Source organism: Anguilla anguilla, chromosome 1 (genome assembly GCF_013347855.1).
Source record: "Anguilla anguilla isolate fAngAng1 chromosome 1, fAngAng1.pri, whole genome shotgun sequence".
In the NCBI taxonomy this organism is placed as follows: domain Eukaryota; kingdom Metazoa; phylum Chordata; class Actinopteri; order Anguilliformes; family Anguillidae; genus Anguilla; species Anguilla anguilla.
In genome coordinates this window covers 70,015,923-70,032,649 of record NC_049201.1, presented here as the reverse complement: position 1 = coordinate 70,032,649, position 16,727 = coordinate 70,015,923, and the positions used below count along the sequence as shown (strand labels likewise).

Below are 16,727 nucleotides of genomic sequence, written 5' to 3'. Positions count from 1 at the left end.
CAGCATACCCAAGACATAATAAATGGAAAATAATAGCATATCTAATCAAAACGGAAAGCGTTATCTATAAATATCCAAATCTATATAAACTCTGAAAAACACTGAATAAAGAATCAAAGTGGCTTACTTTTAATATTTAGTATATATATAATTCTATTGAATTGATCGGTACCTTTGAACTTTTCTGTAAAATTTCATTATGCCAATTTTTGAAACTATGTTCTATGTTCTGTCTCAATTTCTCAGCTAAGAACAGCGGTGGTCTCCACCCATGCGAGGTGGAGGGAAGAGGAGGAGTGTGTGTGGAGAAAAAATAAAGATGGAAAAGAAATGAGTATAAAAAACAGAAAACAGAGACACAGAGAGAGCGAATGTGGTTTGGGGTTTTTTAAATGCGAACCAGGCGCGCAGTGAGAGGAGAAGGAGAGCGAGTGAACATCGAGGGAGCGCTGTAGAATAAAAGCACTCTTTCATTTCGCCTATGTGTATTTTGGAGTGAACTTTTGCAGTCCAAGGAGAAAACGCCAGAGAACTAAAATCTAAAGAGAGAATGGATAAACGAAAAGAGGAGCGCATTTAAATCTGAAGCTGAGTCCGGATCTTTTTAATTAGCATTAATATTCCACATTTATTTTCAGAAATTATTAGGTCAACATATACAAATATTTCGTGCCATGGTAATATCGGAGCATAGACACACAAAGAAAGGTGAGCAAACATTATGAAACAGTACGGGCACGCTTACGCAGCTAGGTTACCTTCGCCACTTTAACTGTTTAGTTTTGACTGAAATAGGCAAAAAAATTTAACCTGTATGCAACAGCCTCCGGCTTAGATGTTTCGAGCAGCAATCGTGTAACGGGATTCTTGTACAGAGCTCGTGCGCTCGCACCGCTGTAAGCGAATCAGGCTTCAGTTTGGAGATGCAGGTGTAGGTTTTGCGCTAGAATGCAAGTGGAATGCACACCTGAAATGAAATAGAAAAGTTCGGATACAACTAGTGTAGTTTTGTATGAAACCAGGTAAAAGTGTATTATTATTAATATGCCTATTTTTGTATTGTTGTGCTAATTGAACTTGTCAACGGCTGATAAGCATTTTTAAAATGCGATCAATTGATTTTAACTAAATAGATCGCAGTAAATGCGTGAACAAGATATTACCAGGGGAATTATTAAAATCGAAGGACCTACGCGAAGTTAAGTTAAACTTGATTTCTCCTTTTGTATCTATTACCAGCTACTGTTTAGATTCATTTTAAACCTCTTCAAGTAACTCAGAAAATTTACTGGTGAAAGTAGGGATAACACTTGGTAGCTTTTATTTGTTACAATCGCGTAGTTTGTAGCCTACATTAATTTATTAATGCAATGCCTTTTATGAGAATGTGATGCCAGTAATTGTATATCTGGAGTACGCGAGGGAAAGTTATGCCACTGGAACTGCATTTAAACGGAGCCCAAAGGAATTAGACAAGTAAAAAGCGCGCGTGAGCGGGCGCGTGTTATGCCGAATGTACTGCATTTAAACGGAACCCCTGGGAATTAAAGTGAAAAAAGAGCGAATCAGCAAGAGAGAGAAAACCACCTTGTATACATGGAGTTTCGCGGATTCCTGTTTCTCCTGAAGTCGATGGTACTTCTAAAAGGTAAGGATTTTTGCGAGTCTACTAGTCAAAGATTTTAACCAGTGTTGTTTTTACGTATGCATGCTTTAATTATTAGGCAGGTAATTATTTTAGAATTGATCACTTGCTGACATCATAGTACAGTTAATAAACCTACATTTATTGCAGTAAACAGACATACCAACAGAACATATCCCTGTGCATAGCATTAATCTTCTGAAAACCATCATCGATAGCAGTATAACTCAGGTATGTTAGGTCGTACCCTCTGGTTATACTTGGAATAGCTCCTACCATGTACAGCTGTTTCCTAAATTTCCTTGCAGTGGTATTTCATGTTATTTTCATTTCAGCATTCATTTTCTTAGGATGTCTTTCCTACATGTCTAGTCTGGGCTAAGTCTCCTGGTTTACCTTATCGTTTATAAAAATCAGCGTGTATTTTAATCTTATGTTTTCATTTCACAGTTCACCTTTGCGCACGGTTTATTTTGGTATTTCCTTCAGAGCGGCAGTTGGCTTTCAGTGGTGCAGACTCAAAATGCCGTTTTGGTCTGTTTGCCCTCAGTTTAGTGATGTTATTTCGACCAGAACTGGACTTTGAGGGGTGAGAAAAAGGGAGAAAGAGCTTTTTGTTTCAACAAAAAAGAGACATTGTGCTGTAGGCCTACTTTCATTATTACTAGGAGTCTTTTGGACCTCCATGTTATATGACGCATGACAGAATCAAGCCTGCTACATAGTAATGCAACTGCACAGAAAAGCTACTTGGGGGTTTGGAAATATGGCTTCCGTAACAGAAATTCAAGACATTGCAGGACTTAGCAACCATGGGCCAAAGTGCAGTCACCACAAGTTGTTTTTACTCACCAAGTCTCTGTGGGATAGCCATTTACGTAAGGTTTAGCATATTTATACACTAACAGACTTAGGGGATATGTATGTAGCTACCGGCGTGTTGTGTACGTGTGTCTGTTTGTATTTTCTGGCCCATACAGAAGGGTGTTGGTGTCAGTGTGTTCTTGGGGGGTGATAGCTTTCACAGACCTCTCAATGTTGTGACCAGCCTTCTGGCTTTAGACTCTGTGTTATGCTTTACTGAAATGTATAACACAGGTGTGTGTATGGGGAGGCTGGGGATTTCTCCCTGTCTCTCTGTCTATCTCTCTTTCTCTCTCTGTCCATCTCTTTGCCTCTCTCCATCCACCCCCGCCCCCCCAGGGAGAGAGAGAGAGAGAGAGAGAGAGAGAGAGAGACTAATAAACATCCAGGACACGATGAAGGGAAAGAAGGCGGAAAGTCTTGTAATTTCATTAAAAAACAGCAAAAAAGAAATTGGACAGACACATTAACTGGACACTGCATCGCACTAGGCTGTGGGAGAGAGGGGACTTGTTATAACACAAGATGTCCATGTCAGATCATTACTGTGCTGTGCTGTTTATTTTGGATGCCTGTTGTAAGAAATGTGCTGGCTGAAAAAGTTTGGCCACAATTGAACAGAATTAGACTGAGACATCCATAATCCATGTATATTCAGAGTGTGGGAAAGTACTGAGAATGCATGAGAGTAAATGGATGGTATATAATAGATTTAAAATAAAAATTGAATTATTAAATGAAGTTTTGTCCTGACTGTCACTGGGCTGTTTGAATGTTAACAGTTGTCATGGCAGCCACCGGCAGCACTGAGTGTTTTAGGTGCAGCTAAATCCAGTGAGCATTAAACGAGAGGGATGTGGGACAAGCTGTAGAACAAAGGGAAAAACAAGCTCAAAGGGGCCAAGCAAGCTCTAAAAAATGAGAGAAAACACGTGAAAATGCCAATAGAGGGTCATGGGAGGTAATGAGAGAGGGAGAGAGAGATCACATCCAGGTGAACATCCTACACATTTGGATTCTCCCTCTCTCATTCCAGCTCTGCTGAAGAACTCAGCACTGCACTGAATGGATTAACAGTTGCAAATGAAAAGTGTTCTTCATTCTTTCATGAAATGTTACAGTTCTGACTCCAGGGGTTGACCTTGTGCAGTGACTGTTTAAAGCAGAGGTGGATAATAAGTCTTATCTATTTCTGGTTTTCACGCTGGTTTTTGGCCTTAAATTGCTTAATTAGCCCTAACATTTATGCCATCTGACATTTTAGCTGCTGTTCTTGATAAGTGCATGGAGAACAGCTGAAGACAGCTGTTGCGTCCTAACGTGAGACATTTTACTATTATCTAATGTACAAGAGAAACTGTGTTGGTGTTTTACAGCTAATTTAGCCAGGGTAATTGTTGGAAACAAAAACCTCCAGACACACAAGCCTGCCAGGACTGGAATTACCCACTGTCATACACGGTGACACACCCTTGGGTGTACAGAAAAATTAAAACAAAGGCAAAATAAATTAAGCACCAACAGCTTTTCAGCCAACCAACAATTCAGTCTCGCTCGCTCTCTCTGAAGGATCTGCTGTCCCCGGCCTCAGACCCCTACTGGGAAAGGAACGCACACTTTTAAACTCTGGACTGATTTGTAACGTTATCCAGGTGTGCACGCCCAACTTAACCAGTAGGCGTGGTCCTCCGATTGCCCTTATTCCCCCTCACAAACTGAGCCCTGCCACACCCACCTTGGGTCTAAAGAGGGTTTGAAGGACCTTGGTAATGAACTCTCACTGGGAAAACGAAGGCAAATGAGGCCCAACCGTGACCCACTCAGACGTTGTCGGTACAGTGGAGGTGGAGAACAGAACCACCTGCTGGAGCAGTGGTAACCAACCCTGTTCCCGGCGATCTGCTCCCTTAAAATAGTCTTTGACAATAAATGTAATTCTCTGAATTATTATGGCACTAATGAGATAATTTATGTTTATATCATGAGTACTGAAATGTAAATTAGTTCTTACTATCCTGTGAATGAGGTATCCTTCCTCCAAAACCCCCTCTTTCTCTCTCTATCTCTCTCCTCACTTTCCTCTCTCTCTCTCTCTCTCTCTCTCTCTCTCTCTCTCTCTCTCTCTCTCTCTCTCTCTCTCTCTCTCTCTCTCTCTCTCTCTCTCTCTCTCTCTCTCTCTCTCTCTCTCTCTCTCTCTCTCTCTCTCTCTCTCTCCCCCCTCTCTTTCCTCTCTCTCTCTCTCTGTATAAAGGGCAGGTTTGTATGTCCAGACAGGGAGGCCACTGTATTTAGAGTTTTTATAGCCCACGCCCTTCCCGCTCTCCTCTTTTCCCTCTCGCTTATTTTGCTCTTACCTTTCCTGGCTCCCCTTTACCTCTCCTCTTACCTTTCCCTTTGTCCTTTCAACTGACTGCAGATGCGAATTTACAGTGTATTTCAAAATGTTGACTTTAAACATGCTGGCAATGACAACATGAGATGTGAGTGCATCTCTGTGTGTATCTGTGTGTATTGCGCGCAGGGTTATGTCCTGTGTTAAGCAGTGAAGTGGAGTAGTTATCACACTGTGTGCAAACACACGATTCTCTTTCCTTCGTTTCCCCTCTCTGCCTTTCAGGGTTGTGTCAGTGTTTCAATGTCGATGTGAAAAGGCCCCGGATCTTTACTGGACCAGAAGATGCGTTATTTGGCTTCTCGGTGCTGCAGCATGAGATTGAAGGCGAGAAATTGTGAGTTACCAGATTTGAAAGCGTGGCTTCACTGTACCGCCAGAGGCTATTTTTGCATAATGCAATATGGCTTTGAAGTGGTTAATGAAATTGGGTTGTGAAATATTAATGCTTGTCCTGTCCTAATGCTGGCAGTACAACCATTAAAATGAACATTAAATGTTTGGTTTCAATAATGTTGATATCATTTACTATCATCCAGTTGTAAAAGAGAGAATCTCAATGAAAAGAGAACGGCTGATTTTAACTGATACAATTTGCCTCACCCATTTCATGAAATACACATGCCAGTAATTATATATAGTGTTATTAATACATACCAAATATAGGTTGTTTCATTTTCACAACCTTTAAGTACAATGAAATACAATTCCCATAAAACCTTTCACCAGCATTTCTCAATCATGAACCATGAGATGAAGAGTAAGGGAAATATGGAAATGGGAGGGCACTCTGTCTTTTGAAGATAAAGTTTAACAGAACCATGTATTGACACACCAACTAACCTGATTGAGGCAGACAAGCACCCACGTGTTGAGTATGATTGATTTTGAAATTGCTTAGATGGTAGGACTGTCACTGCTTGCAGTGATGCCAATGTATTTTTCATATCAACCTGGGCTAGGCGTTTTCCCCAGATACATTGTTTTTATCTTACAATGTAAGGCATTACATGTGCATTGTTTTATTGTCTTTAGATTGTAAAAAATAATGTTTTTTTGGTTTGGAGGGAAATTATTCCTTAAATAAGGCAGAGTCTCTTGGGTTTCCTCTAAATTAAGTCCTCCCAGGGACATGACAGGCACTCATAGGCTGCCAGTGAGAAGCAGTTTACGCCTCTGAGCAGTGCTTGTAGGGTTGGACTGCAAATTCTTCACTGTGACTCCACTGTGTCCTGGTGTGCTGGTGTGGGTGGCGCAGTAGTGAATTGAGATTAGAAAATGAGATTGAGACTTTATGAATTGGGGAGACAAATATATAAGGGGGGCGGGGGGATGCTGACACGGTATGCTAGCTTTGTTGATTATTTCCATGGAATAATTTTGCAAGTGTAAATTGGTGCAACACCACAAGCACACACTCACATACATCAGTAATTAAGATGAAATCTATGCTTCTTACTGTAGAAGTGTCAAAGTGGTAAGATCACAAGGTAGCACTTGCACTGTAATTTTTACTCTGACATGGAGTATATGTCCCTACCCCTGATTCGCTGTGCGTTTACAATGCAGGATGCTGGTTGGAGCTCCCTGGGACGGGCCAGCCAATAGCAGGAAGGGAGACATCTACAAGTGCACCGTGGCTGAGGAAAGGAGCTCCAACTGCACTAAAGTCAATCTGGGTGAGGGAGAGGCCTTAAAGCCAAAAAGCTTTCTCTTGAAGAGGAAGAAATGTGTTTTCAGCTATGATGAACAACTTCCAGACAGAGGTGGTTGTTATGAATGTCTTTTGTAGCAGTGCTTCTAATGTTTGGCTGGCAAAAATAGTCTGTGTGTCATTGCAGGGAAATCATCTCCAGTCATAGTGCTGAACAAAGCTAAACGCTTTCCCTGTACAGCAAATTCGGTGTTCAGTAGTTTCAACAGCTGAAAAAAATCGCATGTCTGCAGAAACCCCCATGTCTGTGGGCATGTTAAAATATTATCATTGCATCTGTTTCATTCTGTTGGCAATTATGGAAACTCTTTGGTGTGAGGGGAGTGGTTACGTATTTATAAACCAGTCATATCCAGCCAGTTATGATTGACAGCCCTATCTCGAATCACATTGAGTTTCATGAATTTCAGTTGCGGTGGAAATAGATGGGACTTTTCTATTGCTTACGCATCTTTTTTAAACACGTTATTTAAAGCTGTTAAAACACAATTCAAAACCATGAACTATATATAATAAGTCAAGTTATATGTGCAAAACAATTATGTCCAGTTTTATTGAAAGATTAAAATAAACACACGCTTGCATCAAAACAAGTACCTTTAATTAAATGAAAAGATCCCAGTATTTTAATAACTGAAGTAGAAATTTATTCATTGAAGTAATAAAAAGTACTTCAGTGAAAGACTTCAGTTTTTCAATAGCCAATGATATTAATTCTGTATGTTGCAAAATTGACTACATTTAATGTTGAAATCAGCTAACTTAAATAACAAACTTTCCCCCTAAATGACATAATGGCGATAGCAGTATTCAGATAATAACACAATTGTTATTAACACTGTTCTAACACTGTTGAGATATGCTTCTTTGTGCTCCATAGTCCACTAAAGTGATGCTAGCCATTGTGAAGGCACAGTAACATTCCCATTTTTTACTGTTTCACATATAATCCATTTCGTGTTGTATTCAGTTCAAATGGCCTTGTGTTTCTTGACATCTACAATCAATAGTATCCGAGTCACACTCATTTGGTGTTCTGAGCGATGTGCTCAGTCAGGCGCTGTATGGCGGCTACTGTAAACTGTTTGAGTGATGCAGGCGCCCTGCGCGGTGTTCCCTCACATCTAATGGGCGACTGAGTGAAAAGAGGAGGCGAATGACTGCACGCATCACGGAGGAGAGCTACGCTAATGTGCACTTTCGCGAATCGATGGATGACGTTACAGCAACGGAAGGGGTTTGAAAACAGTTCTCCCCACACTGTAATTCAGCGCTTTGGCTCTGGGCCTGTTTGACTTCTGGTGCTTGCGCCTTTCGTGCTTCAGCTTGGTTTTGAGTTTTGATAGCGCGCCCCAGGGGCGCTGGGAACGTGACAGTACTGGAGAGCGTTACCGAGAGCGTGATGTCATGATGTGGCTATGAGGAGCGGTCTTCAGTACAGCAAGAGCGCCCACAGCAGACACATAATGTGCCAAGCTGTTCTGTACGATATTACTTTGATGCTCTCAGGTTTTATGACCGAAATAAAAATGAAATGTGAAACTCTGTTATTTTTGAACGTGAACAATGTCTTTGATAAACTGACGCAGCAGTCGTTTCCTGCGAATATTTTTCTGGTCTGGTTAGCGGTGGGGAACCTAAGGTTAGGCATGTGCTGTGTATTACAGTAATAATAGTGAAACTGATAGAGGATCATTACACCAGACCGTTTGAATCTGCTCTCCACTGTTAAATCAATCCTGTTCAAAGAACAAAGGACTAATAAAAGGGTAGATCTAGATTTAGAATGAATGAATTTATTAGACCATTTAAAAGCAAGATTTCATAAGACTGCATTGCAGATAGTAAGCCTTTAAAAATTGTTGAGTACAGAAAAACAAGAAAGCCAGCAGGCTAATTTCCATTTGGTCCACTAACTTTCAAACATAGGCATGAAAAAACACCCAATACAATACAGTTAATGCAATACAAACAGATATGACAGAACAATACATTCACCATAATTTAATTAAATGTGGCTTTTATGTAACTTGAAAATATTTCTTGCCTTCTTGAGAAGCCACACAAAAGTTCACAAACTTCTCAAAAATGTATTTTTTATGAATGAGTAGGTCATGTTTCTATTCTAGTCAACTTGAATAACTTCACCGCATTCGTGGACTCACCCATATACCATATATCCACCACCCCCTCATGAGTGTCTAATGAGTATTTATGCTAATAAGTAATAATTGGCAAGTACACTTCACACGATGAAATGAGGCTCTTTCTGTCAGTGATCATTGAATGGCAGAAGGGTTAAAAATAGTACTGATCAAGTCAGGTGACACCTGTTGAACCCGCGGTCACTGAGTCGAACTGATTGGTTAAAAAATGCTGGTCATGTTTCCGTGAGGTGGGCGGGTTTAGCAGTATGCTGCCCTGCAGAGAGGTAAAGCCTGGCTTATGAAGCTAAGCACAACACCCCTTCCTCCCTTGTACTGGTCAGTCTGCGCTGCTTCCATCTAAGTTAGAGCTGAAGAAGTACCTCAGCAGTATGTGCCACTGAGGAGGCCGGGGTGTCAGGGATGTGATGTCATGCCGGGGTGTTACGGATGTGATGTCATGGTGATGTCACGACGTTCTGTCTTTACCTGGTTTTCCTTTCTTTTTTTTCCGTGTAGGGGAGACGGCCTTCCAGAACGTGTCTCGGAATCTGAAGAACTCCCACCTGGGGATGACCCTGAGCCCGGACTCCCCGGATGGCTTCCTGGTGAGGCTGAGGCGGGAACAGAGCTGCACCAGGCGCTGTGCCTCCGGTGCAGCTCCACAGTGCCGCACACCGGCCGGGCTGGTCCACAAAGCTGGGCTTGCAGCTCAGGGGGCGTGGGTTTGCTTCCCAGCTGGGAATGCTGTTGAAGGCTTGAGTATGGTGCTAAAAAATACTGATTATTTGCAGCACATTTCCAGCAGTATAAAGGGGTTATATGTAAAAGAATAGTAGCTATATAAGCCACTGTGGATAAGATATATTGTAATGTAAAATTATTGACTCATATAGTGTCCTTTCACTGCAGTCCTACAGAGTCATACTGTTGCATCTACCACACCTCCACTGCAGGTCCACCACAGTGCCCTTCAATTTCATACAGCACACCTTTACTGATCCTAGTTGCTGTTTTATTGGCGGTTGCTACAACACATGCTTTGCTCTAGCATAGTATCATCGACATCAAGAAATATGCGTCAATATTAACTGCACATTAGCAGTCATGATATCGGCGGTGAATAATGGTGATGAGTTTCTTTATGTTAGGCTGAAATCTTAAATCTCAAATCTTAACTGGGTAATGGGGAATGGATCGGATCGGCAGCGTTGACTGCGGTCTTACCGCCGTTTGAGTGATTCACTTTTGTTTTTTTGCGGGCCCGTGGCCGTGTGGTGCAGAAACCCCCGCGCTACGGTCACCTTCCTCCACGTAGACGCCCTCCGGGGACCTCATCCTGTTTACTGCAGGCCTGGGGTTTGTGCGGTGGAGGGGAGGGGCGGGCGAAACGGGTGCGGGGAAGGGGAGCGGGGAGTGACGTGTAGAATAAAGATCAGGGAGAGGATGTGGGCAGGAAGTCAGAGCAGGTACACGCCAAAAAAAGAAAAGATGTCACGATAGAGGGAGGAGAGGGCATGTGAGGGAGCGGGTGAACGGGCGATGACTCAGAGCCCACGCCCGTCCACATCTATAGACGGCGTCGTCTGTGGGCTGTGTCTCAGCCGTCGTAGGAAACGGCGATCGCTTTTATCGTGCAGTTAAAATTCCGTCCGACCTTCATCACAGAAGGAAGGGTGTCGCGCCTGTCCCATCTGTCCGAGTGTCCCGCTCTGTCAGGGGCCAAGGGAGTGGACTCGCCCCTCCACGTCACTCTCTGCCCCCCCCCAGAGAGGCGGAGAGCCCTCCCCGCCACATCGTCCCAGTTTTTGGGAAAGCGCGCCCGTTCCTGAATTGGTTTGGCGGGCGACCACGCCAGAGGGCCGGCGCTCGCCCGGGGGCGCGGTGTCACGGGCAGTTCAGCCGCGGCGGCGGGGGCGGGGGCGGCGGGGCAGGGGGACGGGCCCGCGCGGTTTCTGGGTGTGTCCCTCCGCGCGCGTGTCTGCGTGTGTGTGCGCGCGCGCTGCCGCCCTTGTGGTCAGAGCTATAAGCGGATCGGAATGCAGCCCATTGTAATGACAGGCCTCGCAAAAGCCAGGCACCTCTCTCCCTCCTCTCCTCCGGCCCTCTCTCCCTCCTCTCCTCCGGCCCTCTCTCCCTCCCCTCCTCTCCTCCGGCCCTCGCTCCCTCCTCTCCTCCGGCCCTCTCTCCCTCCTCTCCTCTCCTCCGGCCCTCGCTGCGCTCCTCTCCGTCTGCGTCTGCGTGTCGCAGCGGCGTTCCAGCCCTTTCTAATGACAGGCCGCGTAAAACCAGCGCCGTTTTAGTCTCTCTGTCTGTCCCCCCATCCCCCTCTCCCCTTTGTCTCCGGGCGTATGAATTTTTGTTTTTCTTTCATCTGCTGGTACGCTTAATTCTCTTTTTCTCTCTCTCTCCCCCCCCCCCCCGCCTTCTGTTCTTCGCTTTGGTTAAGAAGTCAAATAAATACTGCGCTTTGAAGATGTAAATGTTTTTTATGGTTTTTTTTTCTTCCCCTTGATTTCAGTGCTGTTCTATTTAAATGGCTTTTCTGGCATCAGTTGTTCCAACTCTGCAAAAGCATTTATGGCAGCTGCCAACATTTGTCAACAATTGTCAGCCCTCTGTCCTCCCACCCCCCGTTACGTCTCTTTCCACAACCTCCCCGCTCTGTTACCCCGACCCTTTCTTTCCCCCTCTCTCCTACCTTCTGGGTTCATTTCACATCACTGACTTTTATTGGTATTCAGAGCTGAAGAGTAGCCAGGTTGCGGTGGCAGTAGACCCTGTTCTCTCTCTCTCTCTCTCCCGCAGGCGTGCGCCCCCTTGTGGTCACAGGAGTGTGGCACCTCGGTGTTCAGCACGGGCATCTGCGCTTCCGTCAGTGACGACATGGAGCTCCGGGAGACCATTGCGCCTACTGCACAAAGTAGGGCAGCTCTAGCTCCTGCACCAGTCACCATGACACAAAGCCCCGTCATGGCATTGTTGAATTAAATCTGGTTCTGTGTATCTGCCCTTGTGTGTGTGTGACTGTGTGTCTGTGTGACTGTGTGTGTGTGTGTGTGCGTGTGTTTGTGTGACTATGTGTGTGTGTGTGTGTGTCTGTGTGTGTCAGGATGCACCACCTTCATGGACATAGTGATTGTGCTGGACGGCTCCAACAGCATCTACCCCTGGTATGAAGTGCAGAACTTCCTCAGCAACATTCTCAGCAAGTTCCACATCAGCCCTGAACAAATGCAGGCAAGAACATTTTGTGTATGTGTGTGTGTGTGTGTTCGGGTGTATGTGTGTATGTGTGTGTGTCAGAGAGTGTGTGTCTCTGCGTGTGAGTGTGTGTCAGAGAGTGCGTGTCTGTGTGTGTGAGTGTGTGTGTGTGCATGTTTGTGTGTGTCTGCGTTTGTGCGTGCGTGTGTGTGTGTGTGAGAGAGAGAGAGAGTGTGTGCCTGTGTGTGTGTGTGTGTGTGTGTGCATGTGTACTATACCATCTGTGTGTTCACATTTATGCTATTCACAGAATTCACTGAACCCCAAAATGAGTTCATCATTGCAGTCATGACTCATGTCTGTGCGTTTGAAGTTCACTTCTGACTGGACAAACAACATAGTCACAGCCAGAAGTGGGCTGAGGAAGAGTGGAAGTACGGATGTAAGGTTAAAATGAATACCAGTATTAATAAACGTGGACGTGACTTAAGCTAGCGCATTCTTAGTGTGGTAAGAAAGGGGGGACGAGGGGAGTAAGGAGGGGGGTGGAGGAGGAGGGGAGGCAAGGCAAAGCGAGGCGGAAATTCCTCTGGTTTTTGGACAGATTCTGAAACTCCCAAAATGATCCATTTGAGCGGGAGAGGAGGGCACGGGGCTATTAGTTAACCCCGCTGCTCAGCTCGAAACCACAGAGAGGCCAGGCTGCTATCCAGTCATACACACTGAACTTAAATGTGCAATTATGTTCATGGCAGCAGTGCATAATATGTACTGTGGAAGAGAGTGTATTTAGACAGAGTTGTGTCGGTCCTTAGTCTCTGTGTCAGTGTATATTTATTTGAATCAATATGTTATTATGGGTTATGTTACATTATGTAATTATGAAAATCAGTGTGTGGTTGGGCATGCCAATACGTGGTTGGGCACATTAGTGTGTCATTGTGCGTTGGCCTGTTGCTGTGTGATTGTAAGCGATGTATGTTGCTATGGAGTTGCATTTTGCTTCGGTTCTGTGCTTCTTAGTAATGTGTATTGATGTGTTGTTGTTTATTTTGGTGTTTAGATGCGCAAAGCCCAGTGTAGTTTTCAAGATGACTGTGTGCTAAATAAATTTGTGTAATTATGCATATATCAGCATATATCACTATGCATTTGTGTGTGCTATTTTCCTAAATCAACCTTACCGGTGTGTAGTTGTGTGTGTGTGTGTGTAACTGTTGAAATCGGTGCTTAGCTGCGTGAGTCTGCATTGCTGGGTACGTATGCCCGAGTGTTTCTGCAGGCTGCTGTGCGTGTGCCTGTGCAGTCATGTGACGGTGTGTTTTTTCGGGCCGTGCAGGTGGGGGTGCTGCAGTACGGAGAGGTTTCGGTGCACGAGTGGTCTCTCAGGGACTATCAGACGACGCAGGAAGTGGTGGAAGCCGCCAAGAACATCAGCCGCCAGGAGGGGAGGGAGACTCGCACTGCGTACGCCGTCCACATGGGCTGGTCAGTGCGCCGGAGCTGCAGAGAGAAACGCCCCAGCGTTGAGTCAAATCTGACAGAGAACATACAGTTCTACTCTGGACCAGAGTTGATTTGACACTGGACTGTGCGCTCTCTCTGAGCCTGCTGTTCTTCTCTCTCTCTCACTCTCTCCCTCTCTCTCTTTCTGTTCCTCTCTCTCTCACCCACCCTCTCTCCCTCTCTGTTCCCCTCTCTCTCTCTCTCTCTCTCTCCCTCTCTCTCTTTCTGTTCCTCTCTCTCTCACCCACCCTTTCTCTCTCTCTCTCTGTTCCCCTCTCTCTCTCTCTCTCTCTCTGTTCCTCTATCTCTCTCTCTGTCTCTCTCACTCGTTCTCTCTCTCTCTTGCCCTCTCTCTATCTCTCTCTCTCTCTCTCTCGTTCTCATTCTCTGCTTTCTCTTGTGTTTCCTCTCTTCTGCCCTTTTCCACGTGTGCATTTTCTCTCCACACAAAGGTGATCGTAAGTGGGCCTGCACCGTGATGTGCGAGCTCAGCCTACCTAATAGGCTGCACTGCAGTTAGAGGTCCTGACGTGACATTCGATCCCTGACCTGTGTGACTAAATCGTCTCATTTATGTTTTTAAAGGTGCACAGGGTGGATACCTGATACTTAGAAGCTGAATTTTCACGAACGATTTTTCTTTTACTTAATTCCACTTTTATTAAATTCACACAAATGCCACATGTGCCAAAAATGCAGACATTTCTTCCTGTTCAAACACACCCTGAACATCATCTGAGAAATGGAGGTAATTGTATATGTCTTACTTTACAGAACAAAAAATAAAATAACGTATTAATAAAATAACCTCTGGGAAATGCCACTATAGAAATGCCAATATTTTAAACAAAAATAGAATTTTCTGGAAATTATTTTCCAGGTGACTTACGACCGCAAGTTAGCATTTTAATAGCCGGTTTAACCTTTTCCAATCCATCACTCCTGTCTCCTTTGTGTGTTTCTAACCTCTCTCTTTCACTTTTCTGTTCCTTCCCCACCCTGTTCATTCCTCTGATTTCCCATGTCTCACCCTGCTGCCTCCGCTGACGAAGACGCGGGGAGAAAGAACAGCGGATGAAATGATAGCGGTCTGGGTTTGAGGACGGAAGGAGAAAGGGTTACGATAACATTGATATTAGGGGCGCTTTGATGCTGCAGATGGAGCTGCTTCAGCAGGGCAGCAGGTGTGGTCAGTGCTGTGCTGATGGGACCGGCGTCCACTCCTACAGCTGTACAAACACGCGCTGACACACATGATCACACACACACACATATACGCACGCATACGCATGCATACACACACACACTGACACACGCATACGCATGCATGCACACACACACACTCTCACACACCAACACACACATAGACGCACGCATACACACGCTGACACACGCATACACACTCATGCACACACACGCACTGACACACGCATACACACGCACACACACACACATATGCGCACGCATACGCACGCATACGCATGCATACACACACACACTGACACACACATACGCCCACATACACACTCTCACACATACACACACATATACGCACGCATACACACTCTCTACACATACACACACATACACACTCTCTCACACTGGCACACACACATACATACTCACATATGCTGGCATGTACTCACACACACTGACACACACATACGCCCACATACGCACTCTCACACATACACACTGACGCACACATACGCCCACATACGCACTCTCACACATACACACTGACGCACTCATACGCCCACATACGCACTCTCACACATACACACTGACGCACACATACGCCCACATACGCACTCTCACACATATACACACATACACACTGACACACACATACGCACACATACAAACTCTCACACATACACACACATATACGCACATATACTCACTCTGTACACATACACACACATACACACTCTCTCACACTGGCACACACACATACATACTCACATATGGCTGGCATACACACGTACATATTCAAACACACTGGCACACACACTGGTATGTACACATGCATACTCACATACACCGGTACACTCACATGCACCCTCACACACCCTGGCACATATACATACACACTTGCATATAATCACACGCAAGCATACAATGCACACACAAACATACATGTACAAAAGTACACACTCCCTTAAAAACACATAATTAGACGCACACGAGCAAGCAGTCACCCAAACATATAGAAACAGGCTTATAGATGCAAATTCATATGTATACACTAACTAGCTGGTGTTCACACCAAGAAACAGGCTGAAAGAAATACACACTGGCATGACACACACGCACACACACACAATCATCCTTAATTCAGAGATGGACAGTGTCTTCTGTCCTTTCTGTGTGATGTGTTTGAATATATCAGTGAAGGAAGATGAACAGGCTCTCTTCTCATCTTCCTGGGGCCAGTATTGTGAGAGCGGTCCTGTGCAGTTGTGTCATTGCCACATCATCCTTCTACTGCAGCTCAATAAAACGGAGTATAAATACACCCAGGGCCCCACAATTAGGACTGCTTGTTTTTCTTTTATCTCCTTGTGTCCCTCTCCTATTCATTTTCTCAGCCCAAAAATCCTTCTCAAAAATACCGACCGTTTCCTCCTCCTCCTCCTCCTCCACTCACTATTTCAGCTACAGTAACCCCACGTTGCCTATTTTGGTTTCAGTCAGTCCCTCCTATCTTTCTTTCTGTGCCCAATTGTTCTATATTTCTTTTCTGTGCACTCGCCCTACCCAGCCTCTGTTTATATTCCATCTTTTACATTTTTTAATCTTCTCTCCCTTCTTTTCTCCGTCTCTTTAACTCCCATTCGTCTCCCTCTCTCCTTTCTCTGTCCTCCCCTTTTCTCTCCCCCCTTAACCCCATCTCGTCTGACTGCGTGTATAATTAGCAGACTGGATTGGGAAGTGCTTGTTTTTACCTCAGGGTTTCTTGCGGTTAAACCGCCATGTTATATTTAGCCTGGTGCTGGAAAGTCGCCTGAAAATGGCTGGCTTGACTGATTTGATTCTGCTACTTAACTTTCTGAAAACAGGTCACAGTCCGACGACAGGGTGGAGCTGGTTACGTGTGTGTGTGTGTGTGTGTGTGTGACACATAAAGAGAGGAACTGTGCAGGTTCCATACACACGGGTGTGTTTCACAACAGCAGGTGCAACAACACATTTCCCAATTTGCTGAATTTCATGTGTGCGTATGTTTGTGTGCGTGTGCATGCATGTGGGTATGTG

General features: G+C 44.8%; 1 protein-coding gene across 1 annotated transcript in view; it reads left to right on the top strand.

Moving 5' to 3' along the window:
• The first annotated feature begins 265 nt into the window (after positions 1–265).
• itga10 (integrin, alpha 10) overlaps positions 266–16,727 on the top strand; it is a 32,770-nt gene continuing 16,308 nt past the window's right edge. The window contains exons 1-7 of the mRNA XM_035429793.1: positions 266–1,648; positions 5,127–5,238; positions 6,471–6,580; positions 9,279–9,367; positions 11,568–11,682; positions 11,872–11,999; positions 13,303–13,451. Coding sequence (XP_035285684.1) covers positions 1,597–1,648; positions 5,127–5,238; positions 6,471–6,580; positions 9,279–9,367; positions 11,568–11,682; positions 11,872–11,999; positions 13,303–13,451 — 755 coding nt within the window. The 5' untranslated portion in view covers positions 266–1,596. The remainder of the gene's footprint in view (positions 1,649–5,126; positions 5,239–6,470; positions 6,581–9,278; positions 9,368–11,567; positions 11,683–11,871; positions 12,000–13,302; positions 13,452–16,727) is intronic.